This window comes from Lissotriton helveticus, chromosome 7, assembly GCF_964261635.1.
Source record: "Lissotriton helveticus chromosome 7, aLisHel1.1, whole genome shotgun sequence".
NCBI classification, from domain to species: domain Eukaryota; kingdom Metazoa; phylum Chordata; class Amphibia; order Caudata; family Salamandridae; genus Lissotriton; species Lissotriton helveticus.
In genome coordinates, this window is record NC_136068.1 from 921734084 (window position 1) to 921751559 (window position 17476).

The 17476-nt window shown below is 47.3% G+C and overlaps 1 protein-coding gene across 1 annotated transcript in view; it reads left to right on the forward strand.

The window, feature by feature from the left end:
* The window catches only part of LOC144769388 (UDP-glucose 6-dehydrogenase-like), an 80232-nt gene that overhangs the window by 26790 nt on the left and 35966 nt on the right, over positions 1-17476 (forward strand). Inside the window, exon 6 of the mRNA XM_078653443.1 lies at positions 2233-2380. Within this exon, the coding sequence (XP_078509569.1) occupies positions 2233-2380 (148 nt within the window). The remainder of the gene's footprint in view (positions 1-2232; positions 2381-17476) is intronic.

The following is a 17476-nucleotide window of genomic DNA, read 5'->3' on the forward strand; positions in this document are numbered from 1 at the left end:
CTCTTTAATTGTTTCATATACATTATTTTGAATTGTATTGTGTTAAGCACTTTTGCTCTTTGTGTCACCAGTCACGTTGTTTATATTTGTGTGTTCGTGACGGCCATATACAAAGAAAATTGTGTATATTATTTGGGTATATGATTTTGAATATACAAAACAAAAAATGGTTATGTTGTGTTTTGTCTATTCAGAGGTATGTCATTACATTGCATACTAATACCACGCGTGCCATTACAATGCGTGTATTACTACGCGATGTCAATAACAACGACATGCCATTACATTGCATACTTTTATCACGAGTATGCCTTTACCACGTATGCCATTACAACGCAAAGGCATGCGTGGTAAAGCTATACTCATAGTTAAAGCTTGCAAGGTAAGTGACAATCCTACCCCAACACCTACACAATACACTACTCCCACCCCTACCCTAAACCCTAAAACACTACAACACTACAAAACTACTTGCACTACTCCCACAGCTACACTACCCTAAACCCTAAAACACTACAACACTACCCACACTACCCCCACCCCTACACTACCCTAAACCCTAAAACACTACAACACTACCCACACTACCCCCACCCCTACACTACCCTAAACCCTAAAACACTACTACACTACAACACTACCATATTACTCCCACCCCTACACTACCCTAAACCACTACAACACTATCCCCACCCCTACACTACCATAAACCCTAAAACACTACTACACTACAACACTACCCCACCCCTACACTATCCTAAACCCTAAAACACTACTACACTATAACACTACCATAAACCCTAAAACACTACAACACTACCAACACTACTCCAACCCCTACACTACCCTAAACCCTAAAACACTACAACACTACCCACACTACTCCCACCCCTACACTACCCTAACCCACTACTACACTACAACACTACCCACACCACTCCCACCCCTACACTACCCTAAACCACTACTACACTACAGCACTACCCACACTACTTCAACCCCTACACTACCCTAAACACTGCTACACTACAACGCTACCCACACTACTCCCACCCCTACCCTACACTACCCTAAACCCTAAAACACTACTACACCACAACCCACACTACTCCCACCCCTACACTACCCTTAACCCTAAAACACTACAACACTACCCACTCTACTCCCACCCCTACACTACCCTAAACCACTACTACAATACAACACTACCCACACTACTCCCACCCCTACACTACCCTAAACCCTAAAACACTACTGCACTACCCAACCCTAAACCACTACCCCCACCCCAAGCACAATCTGCTTTACCTCTTTCCTCGTGGTTCCACCGTTGCTGTCTCTGCTCCCGGTTCCTGCATCACCAGAGGTGCACGTCGTTGTGAGGAAACAGCCTCAGTTTCCTCACAACAACGTGGATAGCCATTACAATGAATGCGTTGTAATGGAATGCGTTGGTTTTACCACACGTTGTAACATCGCATGCGTCACAACGCATGCGATGTAATAGCAACGCATGGTAAAAACCGCGTTGTAATGGCTGTTCCCCGTCTAGTCTTTCATTGATCATACCATGGGAGTGTTAAATATTGGTCTAATATAGGGCTGCATTCCATTTTACTCGTACATATTGTTTAATTAATTTTCCATACCATATCTTGATCTGCATATATTGGTGATATATTCTATACACCATCTTTTCACCCACAGCAATTACAACACCTGACAGAACACACTGTAGTCTATACCACTATATACCCAGGTTCTGAGGGACACAGGCCAACCCCATAGTAGTTGGATAAATGGCTTGTCCAGTCGTGAGCTCCAGTCTACTGGTTCCAGATCTGATAATCAGACCATACAGACTCATTGATTGGTCATTCACTGGAAAATACTTTCTTTGTTTATTATAAACCATATGCGTGGGGAATCTCGAGAACAAATCTTTTCCACACCTACATTTAGCAAAAAACACCACTTTAGCGCTTTTTCCAATATTCAGAAGGACTCAATGGTAAACAGGTTTGTTTTAGGGAAGAGTTTAAGCCATTAAAGAAAGGCAATAAAAAATCTCTGTAAAAAAGTGTTCGGCTCCTGTGAGCTCAGTTTGAACTTATTCTATAAATCAATTTTTCATAATGATTACCTTTAGAGAGGGCTGCTACACACTCTCTCACTGTCCTTTGCAAATTAATTATCCTGCTGTTGTCTCTAACAGAAGTTTCCTCTTTCCAGACCTCCAATGCTTTTCTAGCACAGCGCATTAGCAGCATCAATTCCATCAGTGCGCTGTGTGAAATGACAGGTGCCGACGTGGAAGAGGTGGCACATGCGGTGGGCATGGACAAGCGGATTGGCAGCTGTTTCCTCAAAGCCAGTGTCGGTGAGTGAATGGTTGAGCAGGATCCCAAACCAGGAGGAATGTTTTTCTGGCTAAGTTTGGTGTGCAGGCAGACTCTCTACTACACTGAAAACTCTCTCTTCTAACATGAGTAAAGTCCACGGTGATAGCAGCTCAGACCATTGGAACTGCTTGGATTTACAAGCACAAATAGGCAGCATCACTGCTCTAAGTTTTCAAGTAGGTAAAATATTTCATCCCTCAGTTCAGGGGTGATAGCTGATTCAATCTTCTTCTGGAAGCAGTAACCTGTTCCTTAAATCAATCACAAAATTAAATGGAAGGTGTGGTCAAGTAGAAGCTGCAGCAAAATCTTGCCTCGTAAACCAAGGTCATGAGGCAGGATAAAATAATTTTAAGTGGTACAACAAGCTCTATAAGTAGGCTGTCCGGAATTTGGTTAATACCGACTCTGAACGAAAGTACACTACCGAATGAAAATCAGCTGACACTGTTTAAACCGAGTGTCACTGATTTTCATTGCTGTTGCACCACTTGGCCACTTGACGGAGCCAAAGCATTGCAGACCAAACTGCAATTAAGGCACCAAGAAGGACGCAGCCCAGAACGTGAACGTGTCGCTGAATGTAGTATCATAGCTTGGAGCCTTAATCAATTTTGGAGATAACAGTGGCTTGAATTACAGCCCAGACGTTTGACAAGATCGACCTGTGGGAGAACTGACCTACGTGAATTGTAGATCATCACATTTTTGGGGCGTTCTACAATATTGGGGAGATTCTAGTTATTTCCGGGTGTGCGCTGGGTAAAGAGGCGGCATGCTTGTTTTTTTTAATCAAGATTCTATTGTTTAAATCGGCCCGTGAGCAAGGGCCCCCTGCCTGGCTAACGTGGGGTGGGCATCGATGAAAGAGGTGCAATATTGTTTAATGCGGTGGGGGAGAGGAGCTGTTGAGATCTGCCGTTTCTTAGCCTGCGGCCGCGCCCCTTTACTTCACAGGTCTTTAAAAAGACCATTTACATATTGAGGCTTGAAATGCTTGCAATGGCTAACGTGGGGGTGGGCATTCTCTCTGGGGTCTGGTGACTCAACCATAAAGTGCAGGGGTGCGGTAATTAAGGAACCACCCTGGGAATGTCTACTACCTTGATGCTAAGACCTAAAAGAAGGAAACAAGCAGCAAGTTTATCATCCTCAGGCTGTCAAAATGGTGTATAGCAATGAATTTGAACTCTAATAAAGCACGGGGTAGAGTAAAGTGAAAAAAAGCTGATGTACTTTTGCGACATGGAAGAAATGATATTACAAAGGGTACTTATCAGCATAAACGATGACAAACCACCCTTAGTCCCCCCAGAACAGAGATGAAAAAAAGACACTGACAAATTCCTCAATTGGTCCCATTTAGGTTTGCACACTTGATGGATGGGAGTCCTGTAGGCAATAATAGAGTGTCCACATAAGAAAATTAATATTTACCACTGTATTTACAGCGGGCACATTTTCTTTTTAAACCTTTAGGTCTTTGTCCAACCTAGACCGCTCCACTTGGAACAGACTTCGTAACCCTATCCCATTGCCCTCTCCTATGATTCCATTGCTTAAATCGGCCTGTGAGCAAGGGCCCCCCTGCCTGGCTAACATGGGGTGGGCGCCGGGTAAAGAGGCCGCATGCTTACAATAACTCCCTCGCACTCATCACCACACACACCCTCTCACGTTCATCAACACACACCCAATCACACGGTTTCTGATTGTGCTTGGACTCGGCCCACAGTCATAACTTGTGCAGACATTTTTTGTCAATATTTGTGAACTTCAGAGTGTTGAAGCCACGTTACTGTCTCTGCCGTCAGCTCGTCGCTCGCTGCAGTATATGATCTCTGGTACAAGGGGCCACACACAGGCTCAGTTTGTGGGCCGGAATGTGTGTGTGTTGGGGGGGGGGGGGGGTGAGAGAATTAAAAAGAGTTGGGGAGAGAGAACGAGAAGGGAGAACGGCGAGAAGTGATGTGAGAGTGTTAAAGAGAGGGCAAGCTACGGTGGAGTAACAACCAGAGCCAGAGCTGCTAACTAGGGAACCGGGCTCAACATCCGGAGATTCGGGCAGATCACGTAACCTCCCAGTGGCTATAAAAAAGAATGTGCCCCTATTTAATGTAATTGGTGCTTATGTAAAGCGCTCCAATACTTTTGGGTCGAGTTGGCGCTATGTAAAGCTGCAAAATAAAGAGCTAAAGAGAGGGGTTTTGAAAGAGATAAAGAAAGAGTGAAAAATGTTAGTACCACTGTGTATCTTTAGGTCCGAGTGAAGGAATGATGGTCTGAAAGCTGAGAAATGCAAGTTTGACCTTCAAAGGTGGGGGAGAGGAGCTGTTGAGATCTGCCGTTTGTTAGCTGAGGCTTGAAATGCTTGCAATGGCTAACGTGGGGTGGGAATTCTCTCTGGCGGTCTGGTGACTGAACCATAAAGTGCAGGGGTGGGGCGCAGGCACATTTTCTTTTTAAACCATTAGGTCTTTGTCCAACCTAGACCGCTCCACTTGGAACGGACTTCGTAACCCTGTCCCATTACCCCACTGCTCTCCCTAAAACAGAACGGAGGAGCTATCTGACCTCTTTTTACATGCATGACTTTGGTTGGGGGGGGAGTACTTTGATTTGCTTCAAGCAGGGCTTTGGGGGAGAGGAGCTGTTGAGGTCTGTTGTTTGTCTGCCTAATGGCAGGTCTTTGCTGCAATGGAAGGGCATACACAAAACACCATGTATTCATGATAAACATATAAGGGCATGTGAAAACTCTTTTGTCGATCAGATGCTGAGCTCAGCGGTGGTGTAGTGGCCTAGCACCCCCATTAACTCAGCCGTCGCGTGCGCCAACGATGCAGTGAGCCTCAACTGATTCTCTGCCATCTCAATATATTTATTACCCTGCGCACACACACACAGAGGCTTTTGGAAATGTAGTCGGGGCACAGGGCAAATAGAATTAGCTGCCTTCATTTCGACCACGATCTGAAGCAGCACCTGCTACAAACAGGCTCAACGATATATATAATTTTGCAGCGTGAATCTTTCTGGATTCACTATGCTGTGCATTATTCCGCGGTCTTGTGGTTGGGTCCGGATTCCTAGTCTTTTCTTTGTTTTTTGTTTTTTTTCGTAGCCCAGGTGGGCGTCGGCGTCACACCTCCTTGGGTGCATTTCCGGTGACGTCGGCATGCTTCCTGCGGAAGCTCCCACTCTTGGGCGCCATCTTCAGATTCTTTTTTTCCGCGGTCGGGTCTGGATCGTTCCGTTTGGGCTCCAGACTTTTTTGGAGAAAGAAGAAGAAAAAGACAGAAATTGCAAAGAAAAGGCATCTGAAGACTCCAGGAGACTTCATCGACGAGGAGTCAGCAAAGGAGAAGGAGAATTCATCGAGATCTTCGACGAACGTCGACGAACACGCGACCAGGGAGGCCCTGAGTGCTCGATGATGGACAACACGCCGTCCAAGTTCTGCTGTAACTGCCACCACAAGTACGCGCAGAAGGACCAGCACCCGGTATGCAACCTTTGCCTACCTGTAAATCACGAAAGCGAGGACTGCAACGCCTGCTCCGCCTTCACCCCGAAGACCCTTCGTGTGAGAGAGAGACAGAGGGTAGCGCACGCCACCCTGCAGGGGAATGCCCCGACTCCGTCCCTCTACGATCTGGGGATGTCTTCCGAGGAAGAGGACAACGCTGCCGCCGAAGACGACAGCTACACGGTCGTAGAGACCGATTACACGAAGACTTCTGATAAGGTAGGAGACTCTCCGGCCCCCAAGAACCCGAGAGACTCTGAGTCTCGAAAAAACGAGGGCAAGGCCCCGAAAGCGCCGACGCCAAAACACCTGGCGTCCGCGAGTACCCACAGGCCCAGCGGATCCTCTGAGAAGGAGTCCCAGGCGCCGAGAGCTGCTGAGCAGCAGAAGTCGTCGAAAATCGTCCCCGAAAAGGATCGATCGACGCCGAGGGAGAAGGACCCTAAACTACCGACGCCGACCAGAGACCCAAAATCCGGATCGACGTCGACGTCGAAAACTTCGGCGCCGAAAAGCACGGCGCCGAGCCAACCGCCAAAAAGAGCGGCCGAACCATCCGACGCGGAACACGCGGCAGAGATGGAGAAAAAGAGAAGGCGCCTCGAGGCCGAAATGGAAAACATCTTGCAGCGGAAAAAAGATTTCGACGCAAAGATGAAAACCTTCACGATCCCACACAAGACCAAACCACCAGTGGTGGAGGTGGTCGAGGAAGAAGACGAGGTCACCGAGGAACAAGACCCGGACGTCGAGGTGGTCGACAACCAGGAAGAGGACGAGAATCCCTACGATAGTTACAACTATGGGGATGAAGAGGACAGCAGGACGGACGCAGAGTCGGCCCCCTCTGACTTACAGGAGGTGGATTACCTAGATGTCGACACCGACAGCCCGGAGGAGGCGGTCGACACATATCCCTCGAGACCCTCGCCGCCACAACTCGGTGATAAGGTCTTCCGCAGCGGCATTCAAACTCAAGCTCGACGAAGAGAGGCAGAAAGCAGACTTCCTTCTAGAGACATTGCTCCCCACACAAACAAGGTGCCAATACCTGCCAATGCTCGACAGCATCTTGGTTCAAGGGAAGGAAGCATTCAGGGAGCCCGCAACATGCAAGGCAGTAACTCCCAGAACAGAGAAGAAATACACACATTCCTCAAAAGACCCACCCTACATTCAGGGGACGGTCTCTGCAGACTCCATTATCACGGCCACAGCAAGGAAGAGGGCTAACGTACCCACTACTTTTGGACCACCACCGGATAAGGAGAGCAAGAGGATGGATCTGGTGGGCAGAAGGATCGAACGGAACGCCGCGACCCACTGGCGCATGGCTAATTCCAACGCACTGATAAACAGGCACATGTACCAGATCATGGAGGAGTTGGTGAAGGACCTGCCCCAGGATGCCAGACAGAAGGCCGAAAAGCTGGTTGAAGAAGGGAAGAACGCAGCAAATTCTTGCCTTAAGACGGCCCTGGATGGAGCGGACACCTCCAGCAGGCTCATGATGATGGGTGTCACTGAAAGAAGACACGCCTGGCTCAGGATTTCAGGTTTCAAACCAGAGGTGCAACACAGCATCTTGAACACACCGTTCAACGGCGACACGCTTTTCGGAACAACAGTTGATGAGAAGCTCAGTCAACTAAAAAAGGACAACGAAACAGCAAGGTCCATGGGAGCATTGCAGTTCAGAGGCAACAAAAGGGGCACCCCGTCACGGAGGCCTGGCGGGAGAGGTGGAAACCAGCCAGGTACATCACACCAGGCTTTCCAACAGACGCACCAGGCAGACTCGCAGGCTCAGCAGGGTCAGCAGAAGCAGTCCTGGCAATACCAGCAAAGAGGCCAGTCCTTTCGAGGGAGAGGAAATGGACGTGGACAGAATAGAAGAGGGGGACAGCAGCCCGCCTCTAAGTGACTTCAAAAAACCCCGTGTGCCCACCCACAGAAAAGATCCCAGGGGGCAGCACGTACAGAGGGGTCAAGACAAGCTACACATCTACGACCACATAACACCAGTGGGAGGAAGATTAAGATTTTACCTCCAAGAATGGAGAGAAATCACATCAGACAAATGGATCCTCAACATCATCCAATTCGGATACTGCATAGAGTTGGAGGGGAGGCCAACAAGCAGGAAACCAAAAAGAAAACCACTAGCAAGCAAGCAGCTAGATAGTCTTCAGGAAGAAGTAAAGGAACTCCTGCGGAAGCAGGCCATAGAACGGGTACCCTTCAAGGAAAGAAACAAAGGAATATACTCAACGTACTTCCTGGTACCAAAAGTAGACGAGACAATGAGACCCATTCTGGACCTAAGGTTCCTGAACAAATTCATAAGAACGCAAAAATTCAAAATGACCTCCCTGCAAGAGGTGCTCCCGCAACTGCAGATCGGGGACTTCATGGTCACAATAGACCTCAAGGACGCCTACCTGCACATCCCAATGAACAGAAAGCACAAGCATATGCTCAGGTTCACCATCGGAGAAAGCCACTACCAGTTCACGACACTAGCCTTCGGGCTGAAATCGGCACCAAGGGTCTTCACAAAGTGCCTCGCAGCAGTCGCAGCGCACCTACGAAGGCAGGGAATACACGTATACCCCTACCTGGACGACTGGCTGGTGAAAGCAAACTCATACCAGAAATGCAAGCAGCACGCACACACAGTGACGAGCACGCTCATAAGCCTGGGGTTCTCCATCCATTGGAAGAAATCTTCAATGGAGCCGGAACAAGTGAAGATCTTCCTGGGAGCACAAATCAACACCTTACAGGGCAAGGTGTTCCCCAGCGAGAAGAGGGCGAAGGCGCTGGTGAAGGAAACTCGCCTCTACCGGAAGGGACAAGCTCGGACAGTGAGGACTGCGAGCAAGATCATGGGGATGATGGCATCATGCATCCACCTGGTACCGAATGTACGTCTCCACATGAGACCGATTCAAGAATGGCTACAGGAGCAATGGTCACAAGCTACAGGCAGTTGGGAGGATCTAGTGGTTGTAACGCACGCAGTGCAGACGGAGATGACATGGTGGACCATGGAGAACATAACAAGGGGAAAGCCTCTAACGCCCCCAACGCCAACAGTGACCATCACCACAGACGCATCCCTGAAGGGATGGGTCGCTCACATGGAGGAGCTCAAGGTGAGGGGACTGTGGACGCCAGCAGATGCGACAAAGCACATCAATGACCTAGAATTGAAGACAATCTTCCTTGCACTGAAAGCTTTCCAAACAAGACTGTACAAGCACAAGGTGTTGCTACAAACAGACAACACCACCGCGATGTTCTACATCAACAAGCAGGCGGGCACACAGTCAGCCCCGCTTTCAACGCTGGCACAGGAGATATGGAGATGGGCCATCCCTCTGAAGATAGACCTGCTAGCCATACACCTACCAGGGAAGGACAACATACAAGCAGATTGGCTCAGCAGACAGACATCGACATCCCACGAGTGGGAGCTCAATGCTCAGGAGACAAGGTGGCTGTTCGACAGATGGGGAACACCATCAGTGGACCTGTTTGCCACACGCCGGAATGCAAAATGCCAAAACTTCGCATCCAGACAGCCCGAGGAGGGGTCACTGGGGAATGCCCTATGGATAGATTGGTCCGGGACATTTGCTTACGCCTTTCCCCCGATACCACTGATGCACAGAGTGCTGAGCAAGTGCAGAGCGAGCAACATGACCCCGATGCTGGTCGCGCCACAGTGGGCCAGACAGACATGGTTCTCGCAGATCATGGAGATGACACAGTGTGCACCCCACAGATTCGGCAGGAGGAAAGACCTACTCTCCATGCAGAACGGAGAGGTGCTACACCCAGAGCCAGAGAGCCTGAGCCTAGTAGCGTGGCTCCTGAGGACATAGAGTTCGCACATTTGAGACTGCCAGAAAGCACCCTGAGGGTCCTTCGGTAGGCACGGAGGCCCAGCACTCGGAAGTGCTACGTTGCAAAATGGAAAAGATTCACAACGTGGTGCAGGAAAGAAGGACTTCACAATAAAATGAAGAAGGACTCCACAGTGCTAAAGTACCTGACACACTTGCTGGAGAAGAACCTTAGCTCATCCTCGTTGAGAGTTCACTTGGCAGCGATAGTCGCCTACACAAGAGGAGAGACGTGCAGGAGTTTCTTCACATCACAGGTGGTGAAGAGATTCCTGGAAGGAGCAAAAAGGATCGCACCACCCAAGCGGGTGCCGCCACCTGCATGGAACTTGACATAGTCCTAACGGAACTCATGAAAGAGCCCTTTGAACCACTTCACAAGGCCTCCCTAAAGATGCTAACTATGAAAACAGCTTTCCTGGTTGCAATAACGTCCTTACGCAGAGTAAGCGAGCTTCAGGCGCTAACGCTACAAGAACCCTACATACAAATACACAATGATAGGGTTGTGATGAGGACTGACCCACACTTCATGCCGAAGGTGGTATCCAAATTCCACATGAACCAGTCTATACAGATACCGAGTTTTTTCCAAAAACCAACAACTAGCGCAGAGCGGGCTCTGCACACCCTGGACGCCAGAAGGGCAGTCATGCACTACATTGAGAGGACGAAGGGACACAGGAAATCAAAACAGTTCTTCGTGTCATTCGCCAACAGTTTCATGGGAAAGGCAGTAACCAAAAAGACTATTGCACGGTGGATCGCACAGACAATTCAACTCTGCCACAAACGTGCAGGACAAGAGCTAGCAGAGGGGACACGTGCCCACTCCACTAGGAAAAAGGGTGCTACAATAGCTTTCCTGGCTAACACACCCATAGAGGACATATGCCTGGCGGCAACATGGGCTTCGGTGCACACGTTCACGAAGCACTACTGTGTGGATATACAGATGAACAAGGAAGCACAAGTCGGACAAAAGGTGCTCCAGCACATATTCAATAACCAACGCTCATCTTCCACCCAGCCGCCGCAGAGATGAGAAACCGCTACAAAATCTATGCACAGCATAGTGAATCCAGAAACATTCACGCTGCAAAACGAATAGTTTTCTTACCTGTCGGTGTAGTTTTGCAGCTTGAAGATCTTTCTGGATTCACTAGCGAACCCACCCACCTCCGCCAGAAAGATGAGGCTGGAGAGAGAACAGGTGGTTAAAAAAGAAAGGACTTTAAGAGTACAAAGCGGTAAAATATCACCTAAATAGAACATTGCCATTACTTCGGAAACTAAAGAAACACGGGAAAAAAGAACCCGAAGATGGCGCCCAAGAGTGGGAGCTTCCGCAGGAAGCATGCCGACGTCACCGGAAATGCACCCCAGAAGGTGTGACGCCGACGCCCACCTGGGCTACGAAAAAAAAAAAAAACAAAGAAAAGACTACGAATCCGGACCCAACCACAAGACCGCGGAATAATGCACAGCATAGTGAATCCAGAAAGATCTTCAAGCTGCAAAACTACACCGACAGGTAAGAAAACTATTCGATATATTTATATACATTTATATCCCCCAGAACTGCTTTCCTCTCGATGAGCATCGCGCGCCTGCAATGCCTGTGGGTGTCAGATTATTGCAATTAACTTGGCGCAAAATAATTTCAAAGAGGAGTAGGCATGTGTGTTTGTCAATTGAAAATTATGTTTTATAAAGGTCAAAAATATATAAAGGGCTGAGTAAATCTTTTTTTTTTTTAATGAGCTGAACACTAATATTAAGGTACGGATACAACATTCCATGTCCAATTGCCAATATCTTTTTGTTTTGTCATTTTATTTGAAAGCAGATAAATAACAATAAAAGACAGTATTAAAATATAACCAGGTATACAAATCAGTCCTACAGTAAATGTGACTGTCAGTGTAACACCATTAATATCATTTTCCAAAATAGGCTACACCGATAACCACGTTCTATTTAAAGATTTCTATTGTTTTTCTGAATTGCTTGCAGCTGTAAATATAGACAGATCTTTAGCAAGAAAACTTTATTTTAATGTTGGTCAGCCTTTCTCTGCAATTCACTTTAAACAAGCATTTTCAATGCAATAGGTCTCGCATTAATTACGTTTGAGCTGTTGGCATTGCTAAATATTGCAACACCATACTGCGATTGCTACAATAGTTAATTCTGGATGCGTTAACAATTGATGTGTGCACTGACGGCTAGTGGTGTGTGTGCCTGTAGAAATTATGCACTGATGGCTGGTGGTGTGTGTGCCTGGTCGAAGTGTGCACTGCCGGCTGGTGGTGTGTGTGCCTGGTGGGAGTATGCACTGATGGCTGGTGGTGTGTCACAATGACGCTCAACATCCTGTGAATCTGGGCAAACCACGTAATCTACCCGTCCCTAACAAAAATGCATGTGCCCTTATGATGCATAGAAATGTCCCTTCACCAGCCATGGCGTTTGAAGTCAATGAAGCCTCACTTTGGTACTCTGCACAAGTGTTAGATCCATTCTGTAAAGGGAAATTTTCTCCGGACTTTGCAAAGTACAGCTTCATTTTTGACCGCTTTAATACCTCTGAGGGCATGTGCACCCAGTTCAACGCATATGTTGCAGAACCTATCCCAGAGAATGTCAACCTTGAGGTGCACCAGTACTGGCATGGAAAGCTACGTCAGTGGCCAGAGTTGGCAAATTGTGTCCTGGCTGTTTTGGCGTTGCCAGTCTCAAGTGCCAATGTTGAGAGGGCGTTTTCACAAATAAAAGTGTACATGGGAAGGAAAGAGAGAGCGCGAATGACTAAAGAATCACTGAAGAAATATTGTATGGTGTACTACAATAAATTTTACTTGTAAATATGTATTCGGGCTTCATATACACGTACGTACACTGTCTATATGCCATGCATCAATAAAGAAAGCCAGCAATAATAAAAGCGAAGCGTTCCATGAACACCGGAAAAACACAGTTTCAATTGTTTTTTATGGCGCGAAAATTAGTAATCACTGAAAAGCACTGTTTTTTTCAGGTATTGAAATCACTGGAAAACACTAACAAAACACCACCAGAATTTACCAAAAATAGAAACTGAAAACAGGAAAGCCTATCTATAACATAACGTTGGACGTAATGTAGCAGGAAGAGAAGTGTTAGATGCTTATGTCTGTGAAGCTGATTAAAGAGTGCAGGAGGGACCATGGTGAGATAGGTAACACTGGTTTATTGTAGAACAAGCAACCAGAGACGGTAAGTAACACTGAGGCTAGTGGATCCCCTTTAGCAACTGGTCCCCCAACCTACATGCACTATTCCCTCAGCAGTCCACGTTCCATATGCTACCCTGGAACGCCACTCAAACCCTCTGTCTCGCGCACACACTCGCACGACAGGACAATGCCTCAAGAAGGTATAATGGTCCCGGTTCTTCAGCGACCATCACACTGTGACGCAGGAAGAGGGCCCTGAGAGGAGGCAATAGACCGAGTTGGCTGTGGAACTCATAGCTGAAGGCTGCAGCAGCTGAATAGAACTCTTGCCCTCTGCAAAGGATGGTGTTTGCTGAACCGTTTCACAATTAAGAGCAGTGAAGCTTATTTTCCCTTGCACACTCGTAGGAAGAGAACACGCCCTATCCCCCACTGGCTCATTGTATGCTGTTGGACAACCGGCTCCATTATGGTAGAGATTTTCAATATACAGGAATGATAGGTCATCCTAGAAGGGGCCGTTGTAGGAGTACACAGTGGAAAAGTTTTGCCTGGGGCACAGAAAGAGAATATAGCAGCAGAAAGTTGAGCACAAGTCTGCCCTAGAGGAGGCATCCACAGCTCACCCTCTATAGCGGGGCTAGCAGCAGCAGGCCAGGCCCAAGGAAAAAATGATGACAAGGGAGGGGCTTGTCTTTAGCTGCCTTTGATAATAGCTGAATCAGGGAGAAGGAGGAGTAGGGGTTGATAAAAGATCTGTTATTCTCATTTTGTATGGATATTTTCTAATTCCACGTTCACAAATCTATTTTGATATACACTTTATGCATGTTTGGGTTGAAAAATGTGCACATTGTTTGCCATTTTCCTGATAGATTTTGTATTCTTAAAGAAGGCTCCAGCTAAAATATAATTTCTTGCTAAGCATGAATATGCACAATAAAGAATCGGTGCCCCAATATGCCTTGTGGCTTCAGATGGACATACTTTTTAATCACGTTGTCACTTCCTGTCCCATGATCTACTCTTGAAAAACACATGCAGTGGAACACACACTGTGGTCAGAATGAGCCACCAAGAAGGTGATGTCCTTAGCATTTAAGGCGTTAATAAATAATGTACCTGATTTTTAGAAAAGCTAAAGGAATGGTAGGATACCTCCGCCCATTGCACAGCGGGGATTTAGATAAATAAAAGAGGCACATTAAGGAAGTCGCGAGCAGATCCGGGTTCCAAATGGTTTGATTATAATATTTAAATAAATGTATTACATACATACAGAGCTTCACAAGGCTGACAAACTTACAGATAATACATGTTTGAGTGGTGTGGGCTGGAAGGCACATTCTTCCACGTACAATGGCAGTGCCCCAGTGCAATGACTTTTGGGACCACGGTCACGAACCATCTATTCATGTCCTGGATAGATTCATGGCCTTAGCTGTCAAAACAATGCTACTGTGTATGTTGGGAGAACGAGTACCATAGAAATACAGGAAGCTCTTTTATGATGTTGGATTCATCATGGCCCAATAACATAATGCTAGTTTTCTAGGTTGTTGTAACAACCCAACACTTGAAATGTTGCAAAGCGTTATGTCCTGGCAGTGTCTGCTGAGCTAGAGGGGAAGTTGAAAGGGTTTTGTATAGCGCTCTACTACCAAAACGGTTTCTTGGCGCTGTAGACAGAAACGAAGACTGAGGGAAAAACAGGAAGGGAAGATTAAAGAATATAGGCAGAAGAAAAAAAGTAAGTTTTCAAAGCAGCCCGAAAGTCCGGGTAAGAAGGGATGGATCTAATTGTCAGAGGGAGTGAGTTCCAAAAGAGGGGGGCAAGTATCGAAAATCTAAACCCACCCGACTTCTTCTTACGAAATTGGGGAACTAGGAGAAGGAACTGGGTAGAGGACCGCAGATGCCTAGTAGGAACGTATGCACTGATCTTAGATCTTATGAAGGCAGGGGCGGTGCCAGCTAATGACATGTAGGCCAAGCAGCCCAACTTAAAAAGTGAGCGCTCCTTTATAGGGAGCCAATGAAGGGTTTTGAGCAGAGGGGTGATGTGACTAGATTTGGGAAGTCTAAAATGAGGCGCGCTGCTTGATTTTGAATCAGCTGCAGACGGTGGCCTTCATAAGCTGGAATGCCCGCATATAGGGCATTCCCATAATCTAGTCGGGAAAGGATCATAGCCGAAATGATGAGTTTAAGGGCCTCGACAGGGAAGTATCGTGAGACTTTCCGGATGATTCTAAGAGAAAGGAAACAGGCGGAGACTACTGCACTTATCTGGGGGCGTAGAGAAAGGTCCTGGCTGACCTTGATGCCAAGAGTTCTTACAGAGGCCGAGGGAGACGGTGGGGAACCAAGGATAGGGGGCCAAAAAACAGAGGACCAAGGGTTTGAGGAACCACCGATAAGAACCAACTCCGTCTTATCGGGGTTCAATTTAAGATGATTGAGGTTCATCCAATTGTAGATGAAAGTAAGAATGGAGTGAACCCTAAGGACTGAGTCGGGGGAAGAGGAAAGTTTGAAAATAAGCTGGAGGTCATCGGCGTAATTAAATGCCGTGACCTCCATATCCTGTAAAGCAACAATGAGGGGGTGTATATAAAGATTAAACAAAAGAGGGGAAAGAGAGGAACCCTGAAGTACCCCACAGGAGACGGGGCGGGTAGGAGCAAGAAAGCTCTCCAGGCAGACCGCCTGAGTACGGCCTGTTAAAAAAGAGGTGAGCCAAGACAGGGCTGATCCTCGTAGGCTGGCGCCTCTGACACGGTCGAGTAAGATGGAGTGGTCGACCGTGTGAAAGGCCGCGGATAGATCAAGAAGAACTAAGGCCTGGGGGGAATTAATGTCTGCACAGCGTCTAAGCTCATCGACCACTGAGAGGACCACTGTTTCCGTAGAGTGTACTGGCCGAAAACCGGCCTGATGGTCAGCCAGGAGATGGTGACCTTCAACGTAGGTAGAGAGCGAGGAGGTGATATGGCTCTCTAAGACCTTGCTCAAGAGAGGAAGGAGCGAAATAGGTTGAAAATTGGAGGAAATAGTAGGGTCGGCCCCAGGTTTCTTCATGATGGGGATTACCATAGCTGATTTGAAAGCATCTGGTACAATTCCTGAAATAATAGAGGTGTTGAGCAAAGTAATAGGAGGAGCTGGACAGTGAGAGAAAATCTCCCACAAAACATGTGCTGGGCAGAGTTCAGCGGGGGAACCCGTCTTGACTTTGCCTAAGAGGGTATGAATAGCTTCCTCTGAGATCAGTGGAAATTGGTCAAGGAAAAAAGGGGACGGGGGAAGAGAAGGGCAAACAAACAGGGAAGGTGGTGAGGGAATGTTCTGTTTTATGGTAATGATTTTGTCAATGAAATAGTCATTGAGAATATTACAGAGGGATTGGGAAGGGGTGGGTCTGGGCACCGCTCTGTTAGAGGCAGCAAGCTCGTGCACGATCGCGAAGATCTCTTTAGATTTGTTTTTGTTTGCTGCCTGATTAATTTTTTGAGAGAAGTACTCTTGTTTGGCGATAAGTATCGCTTTTTTGTAGGCCCGAAGTAGGATCAAATAGGCTATCTTAAGGTCAGGGCAGTATCCGCTACGCCAGTGGCGCTCAGCCTGTCGAAGTGCCAACTTCTGATTTTTCAGGGCATTGGTAAACCACCTGTTAGCGTTGTGAGTACGGCGCGTTCTAATTAATCTAAGTGGGGCAACTAGGTTACAGGCCTCTGAGAGCCAGTTGTCAAGATTTTCTACCTGTCTATTAGGGGGTAGGTCAGTCAGGGTAGGGGCGGAGGAGGCTAGAGAATGGCCTAGACCTACCAGGTCAACCCTATTCCAGTTGCGGGCGTGTATATTTTTAGGAAGGGGAAGGGTATTGGTCTCCCTCAAAGGGGCAGAAAATGTGATAAAAAAATGATCAGACCAGGCACAGGGAACTATAGTGGGTGTGGAAATTGAGAGATTGGCAGACCAAACCTGGTCAAGAGTATGCCCGTGAATATGAGTGGGGGCAGTTATGTGTGGCATAAAATTGAGACAGTGGTGGGTCTAAAATTGAAATCACCCAGCAAGAGAATGGCGGAGTTGTTAACTACCAGTGTGGCTAGCAGATCCTGTATAGCTGGAATGAAATGGGACATGGATTGGGGGGGACGATAGAAGAGCACAATAGTGAGGGGAGATGCAAGATTCATAGAGCGTACCACTAAAAAATCAGTAGAGATAATAGGGTGATAAGTAAGAATTTGGAATTGGTAATTCGAACGTATCATCATAGCTACTCCGCCGCCGGGTTTCCCCTCCGGGCAGTCGGCTCGAAGAATGTAGTAAGCGTCAGGAAGGGAAGTAAGAATATCGGGCAGAGAAGTGGCCGTATACCAAGTTTCAGTGAGACACAATATCTCGGGT